This window comes from Oryctolagus cuniculus, chromosome 11, assembly GCF_964237555.1.
Source record: "Oryctolagus cuniculus chromosome 11, mOryCun1.1, whole genome shotgun sequence".
NCBI lineage: Eukaryota > Metazoa > Chordata > Mammalia > Lagomorpha > Leporidae > Oryctolagus > Oryctolagus cuniculus.
In genome coordinates this window covers 10,800,323-10,806,322 of record NC_091442.1, presented here as the reverse complement: position 1 = coordinate 10,806,322, position 6,000 = coordinate 10,800,323, and the positions used below count along the sequence as shown (strand labels likewise).

General features: G+C 61.1%; 1 protein-coding gene across 2 annotated transcripts in view; it reads left to right on the top strand.

Moving 5' to 3' along the window:
* The first annotated feature begins 1,141 nt into the window (after positions 1-1,141).
* SLC9A8 (solute carrier family 9 member A8) overlaps positions 1,142-6,000 on the top strand; it is a 76,613-nt gene continuing 71,754 nt past the window's right edge. For both annotated transcript variants that reach the window (XM_070051707.1, XM_051844933.2), the window contains exons 1-2: positions 1,142-1,288; positions 3,074-3,252. In XM_070051707.1, coding sequence (XP_069907808.1) covers positions 1,263-1,288; positions 3,074-3,252 — 205 coding nt within the window. In that variant the 5' untranslated portion in view covers positions 1,142-1,262. The remainder of the gene's footprint in view (positions 1,289-3,073; positions 3,253-6,000) is intronic.

Sequence of the window (6,000 nt, the reverse complement as noted above, 5' to 3'; positions counted from 1 at the left end):
TCCTAACGCCCCTGGAAGTCACTAACGGAAGTACTTGTTCTCTCAGTATGACTGCTTCTTGTTGAAGGGATGCTGATACTCCAGGGAGTGTTCTAGGTAACAGATAAAACGAGAAGGGTGAGACACGACGCATCTACAAGTCAAGCAAACAGCACGTGCCACGTCAGGCGGGGTAGACCCACGGAAGCTGGAGCCCGCGGGGTTTGAGCCGTGGGGCTCCAGCACACAGGGTAATTGCTCAACAAAAGCCCGGAGGTGGCAACGGCGGGCCAAAGGCTGGGTAAGGGCAGAGCATTCTGGACAAAGGATCTGAGCCAGAGCACAGGTGGAACCGTCCTGGCGTGTGGGGCACAGAGAGGACCTGTGACAACAGGGGGAATGCGGGGGTGGGGTGGGGGTGGTGGCGGTTGCAGGGCTGAAATCTGCCGCTGCCCAAGGCTTTCTCTGAGGCAGGAAGGTGTTAGATTCTGCAGGGGAGGGCCTGAGGCTGTTAACCCTCTCAGCCCTCTGTGCAAGACCCCAGGGCACAATGGCAGACCAGGGACCCCGCAGGATGTGCCAGGGTGTCACTGTGGCTACCAGGCGAGACGCGGCCAATCACACGGAAGCTCTTAGCTAGGCACTAGCCCGCCCGGTGGGTACCACTGACCCCTCCGGCCTCGCTTACATCCGGGGCCCCACAGGCCACTGCTAGGTGCTACTGACTGGTGTCAGCAGTTGTTCAGTCAGTGAACAAATGAATGAGCGATCCACTCCTGGACCTTCAGCAGCTACGTTAATGCCAGGCGCACAGCCTACACTCAGGAAACGTTTACACATGGGACACTGAACAGTCTGGCAAAGTCCACGTGGTTATGGCCCCGTAGAGCTGAGGGAAACTGAGGCTCAGGGGACACGCCCCCCTGGGGTCAGTCGGTGCGGCCCAGGGCAGAAGCTGAGTGTCCGTCCTCAATTCAGCACGGAGGACCCCAGGGCGCTGGTGGAGCGTGCGTCACAGCGACCCGCAGCACTTTCCCCCGTATCGCCCGGGGCTCACGCTCGGGAGAAGCCAGACTTTCCAGCGGCCGCGCGAGAGGGTCCTCCCACGCGCTTCCTCCCACCCTCACGCCAGCGAGACGAAGGGACAGAGAGTCGCCCTCGCGCGGCTGAGACCCCGCCCCCCTGCTCGCCGGGCCGCCGGCGCCTCCAGCGGAAGCCGGAAGCAACAGCAGGTCCTGCTAGCCCCGTGGCTCCGAACTCGGTGGTCTTGGAGGCTCCGCAGAATGGGGGAGAAGATGGCGGAAGAGGAGTGAGTGGGCTTTTTCCGGGGCGGCGGAGGCGGAGGCAGGGCTGGGCCCAGGCGCGTGACAGCGAGCTCCTCAGATCGCCCTCTGGCCCCTCAGTGCGGGACTCCTTGTGCCCGTGGGCCAGGGCTGACCCTGCCGGCGCCGAAGAGCAGGGAGGGATGGGCGGGCCCGGGCCCCCTAGGGCCCCCTAGGGCCGCACAGCCTCTCGGAGGTCGCGCGGACCCTGGGGCTGGCGTATGTGCCGCTCAGCGCACGCCCCGAGAGCCGTGTTGCGGCAGCCGTGACCCGCTTTCCCGCTTTCCCAGTTTTGGATCATCTGAAGGTTACTCAGCTCTGCCTCCTCCTCCTGGAAGCCTTCCCGGTCCCGCACTTCCACCCCCCAGCCCTTGGCCAGTCGCCTCCTCCTCGGTAGCGAGCAGTTTGTGTGTCTGTCGCCTCCACCGTTTCATTCATTCATTGGCTGTTGGCCATCCGCTCAGTTGCGGGCCCCGGGCACTGCGCCGTGCAGGAGGCCGGCCTGGGAGGGGCCCCGGGGAGCTTCCACTGTGGTGGGGAAAGACCACGGACAGGAACACGGTGCCCCGCCTCGGATCCGCGCTCCCCCGGGAGTCCGTGCGGGATCCGGGATGCGGGGACTGATAAGAGGGGCGGCCTGGCTGCGGCGCCAGCTGTCACCCTCCATTGTCCGCTGTTTGTGTACGCAGAGTGTGCGGGTCCAGGGGGAGCCCCTGAGTGACAGCCCAGTGGGGGTCGCCCCGTGTAAGTCACTCCCTGAGCCACCTCTCTGTCCCAGACATCAGCCCGGACCTCGGCAGAGCCAGGGCAAGAGCTGGGACCGCCCCGTGGTTCTTAGGGATTCTTAGGTTGGAGGCTGGAGTGGGCGGCGGGCTGGCTGAGATGTTGGCCGGGTTGCAGAACGTGTCCGGCTTGGCGACGCACGGCACGGGTAAACGGAAATTCAGAGCCCACCTCGGCGTGTTCAGCCAGAGGTGTGTTAGCTGGTCCCGGGCTGAAGCAGTGCTCAGTAAGATGAAGGGTGACAGTCACAATTAGCAGTGTTCCACCAGTGGGCTAGCCCACGGCCCCAGCGGTGTTCCACCGGTGGGCTAGCCCACGGCCCCAGCGGTGTTCCACCGGTGGGCTAGCCCACGGCCCAGCAGTGTTCCACCGGTGGGCTAGCCCACGGCCCCAGCAGTGTTCCACCGGTGGGCTAGCCCACGGCCCCAGCAGTGTTTCACCAGTGGGCTAGCCCACGGTCCCAGCAGTGTTTCACCAGTGGGCTAGCTCACGGTCCCAGCAGTGTTCCACCAGTGGGCTAGCCCACGGCCCCAGCACAATGAGTAAGAATTTAAGCCGAGGGCTGGATGAATGGGGGCGGAGTGGGCTGTTACAGAAGAGTTAACTAAGACTTTCGACGTCTCAGGAGGATTTTGGAGGGTGGGGTGCGGTGAGACATCTGACCTCAGCAGCAACCGGGCACAGGCGGGATCCATGAGCCCGAGAAATCAAGGTGCTAAATGGAGCGCTGGACCCGGGAATGGGGTGAGAGAGCCTAGGTGCCCCCCCAGTAGGTGCCAGAGAGCGGGCAGCGTTTCTCCTGCAGCCTGGTCCCCTCTGTTCACCCCGTCCGTGCGCCCACACCCAAAGCGCCCCTTCCCCGGGCCCTGTGCACTGTTCGCGAGACTTGTGAGCTCCGTGGAGCTCTGTGCCGGGGTCTCTGGTTTGAGGTCGGGAGCCCGAGGCTTCGGCGCTGTCTTGATTCTGCTGCTTTTCCTGTCCTCCAACAGGTTCCCCAATGCAACTCACGAGGGCGTCAATGTCACCCTGCGCAGCACCCTGGCTGCCACGACGCGGCTGGTGCTGCCGACCGCCGCCAAGCCCATCCTCCCGGTGCAGACCGGGGAGCAGGCGCAGCAGGAGGAGCAGTCCAGCGGCATGACCATCTTCTTCAGCCTGCTCGTCCTAGGTGACTGCCGGCGCCTGCTCTGTCCCTGTGTCCCCGCCTAGGTGACTGCCACGCGCCTGCTCTGTCCCTGTGTCCCCGCCTAGGTGACTGCGGGCGCGCCTGCTCTGTCCCTGTGTCCCCGCCTAGGTGACTGCCGCGCACCTACTCTGGCCCTGTGTCCCTGCCTAGGTGACTGCCGCGCACCTGCTCTGTCCCTGTGTCCCCGCCTAGGTGACTGCCGTGCCTGCTCTGTCCCTGTGTCCCCGCCTAGGTGACTGCCGCGCCTGCTCTGTCCCTGTGTCCCCGCCTAGGTGACTGCCGCGCCTGCTCTGTCCCTGTGTCCCCGCCTAGGTGACTGCCGTGCCTGCTCTGTCCCTGTGTCCCCGCCTAGGTGACTGCCGGGCGCGCCTGCTCTGTCCCTGTGTCCCCGCCGCGTGCTGCGTCTTCCTCCGGTTGGGTTCCCTCTTCAGTTCCTGGCGCCGCAACAGGAGCCTCTCTTTTCTTTAGAAAACCACGGCTTAGTAAGTCGGAAGAGGCTCCGGGGAAGGCCCTCAACAGCGTGCAGGGAAAGACTTTGACCTGCAAAGGAGCTTGGACATCTAATGTCGTGCGTTTTGCATTCTGATCGCAGGAGCCTGGGGCGGGGTGGCAGTGGTGCCAAGACGTGGGCGAGTCCGTGGGAGGGCATCCCAGCTTCTTTTTTTTTTTTTTTACAGGCAGAGTGGACAGTGAAAGAGAGAGAGACAGAGAGAAAGGTCTTCCTTTGCCGTTGGTTCACCCTACAATGGCCAGCACGGCCGGCACACTGCGCTGATCCGATGGCAGGAGCCAGGTACTTCTCCTGGTCTCCCATGGGGTGTAGGGCCCAAGCACTTGGGCCATCCTCCACTGTACTCCCAGGCCTCAGCAGAGAGCTGGCCTGGAAGAGGGGCAACCGGGACAGAATCCGGCGCCCCGACCGGGACTAGAACCCGGGGTGCCGGCGCCGTAAGGCGGAGGATTAGCCTAGTGAGCCGCGGCGCCGCCAGTATCCCAGCTTCTATCAGAGCTGCGTTTGGTTTCTGTGCAACGTATTTAGCTAAAGGTGTTTTTGTTTTTGTTTTTAAGATTTATTTATTTATTTATTTGAGAGGCAGAGAGAGAGAGAGGTCTTCCATCCGCTGGTTCACTCTCCAAATGGCCGCAACAGCTAGAGCTGCGCCAATCTGAAGCCAGGAGCCTGGAGCATCTTCTGGGTCTCTCACGTGGGTGCAGGGGCCCCTCTTCTGCTGCTTTCCCAGGCACATTAGCAGGCAGACGGATCGGAAGTGGAGCAGCTGGGACACAAACCAGCGCTCATGTGGGATGCCGGCACTGCAGGGGGCGGCCTTACCCACGATGCCACAGCGCCGGCCCCTAGTTAAAGGTCTTACTGCCGAGTGGGTCAGGGAGGCGCTGCCCGAGCTCTCTCCCAGCCCCTGTCTTTGCGGTGAGCGTGAGCGGTGGTCATGAGCCTCGCTGTGCCGTGGGCTGCCTGTGCTGTTCTGCCGGACGGCCATTTCCTGGAGCCACTCGGTCCTGAGACCCCACGGTGTTCAGCCTTCACGTCGAGGGGGAGAGGAAGTACGGGCCTGGAGAGGTCACGAGGCGGCGCGCCTGTCTGGTGGGAGCCGGAGAGCGAAATCCAGGCTGCCAGGGAGGTTGAGATAAAAGCCGGGCCCTTCCGTGTCCCCTGGGGGCGGCAGATGATAGAAAACCCTTAGACAAAAGAGGTCCTGTGGGCTCTGCGCAGCCTCTTTGGAGTCACTGTCTGGGGAAGTGGCTTGGGGTCGGGCCAAATTCCTCATCCACACTCTCCCTTGAGAGTGAAGGTGGCCCGGTCACATTTGAGGATACTGAAGTCACGTTTCTTTCTTTTTAACTTTTATTTAGCAAATATAAATTTCCAAAGTACAGTTTATGGGTTACAATGGCTTCCCCCCCCCACAACTTCCTTCCCACCCGCAACCCTCCCAACTCCCACTCCCTCTCCCATTCCATTCACATCAAGATTCATTTTCAATTATCTTTATATACAGAAGATCAATTTAGCATATATTAAGTAAAGATTTCAACAGTTTGCACTCACACAGAACATAAAGTGTAAAATACTGTTTGAGTACAAGTTATAGCATTAATTCACATTGAACAACACATTAAGGACAGAGGTCCTACATGAGGAGTAAGTGCACAATGACTCCTGTTGTTGACTTAACAAATTAACACTCTTGTTTATGAGAAGTCACGTTTCTTGTCAAAGTGAGTCTTCTCAGACCGGAGAGAGGTGGAGCCGAGTTTTCTGGACTGTTCCTCGGATGGCTGGGAAGGCGTTTTCAAGGAGAAGTCCGCCTGTTTCACCTAGGGAAGTGATTGTGATGGGAATCGTAAGCTCCATCCACGTGTCTGAGTTTCTAAAGCTTTTACATTGAGCACTGAGCAAGGACACAGAGGGGAAGGCTCTCCACGCGCCTGCCCTGTGTAGGGTGAGGCTGCGTCTCGGGGGCCGCTCCACCAGCCGGGCTCCGCTGTGTTCCGTCGACGTTGGCTGCCGTGGCTGAACCGGTGAAGAGAGCAGTTCTTTTCTGAGGTCTCCCTCCAGGATTGGAGTCCGACAGTCTCTCCGTGGCTGTGGGCGGGATGGCGAGTGTGAGCGCACAAAGGCGGGGGAGGGACGGTGGGACGACCTTCTCAGTGACTGTCGGGTGTGGCGCAGTTAGGGTTCACCTGTCCTGGAGACTACAGAACAGGGTG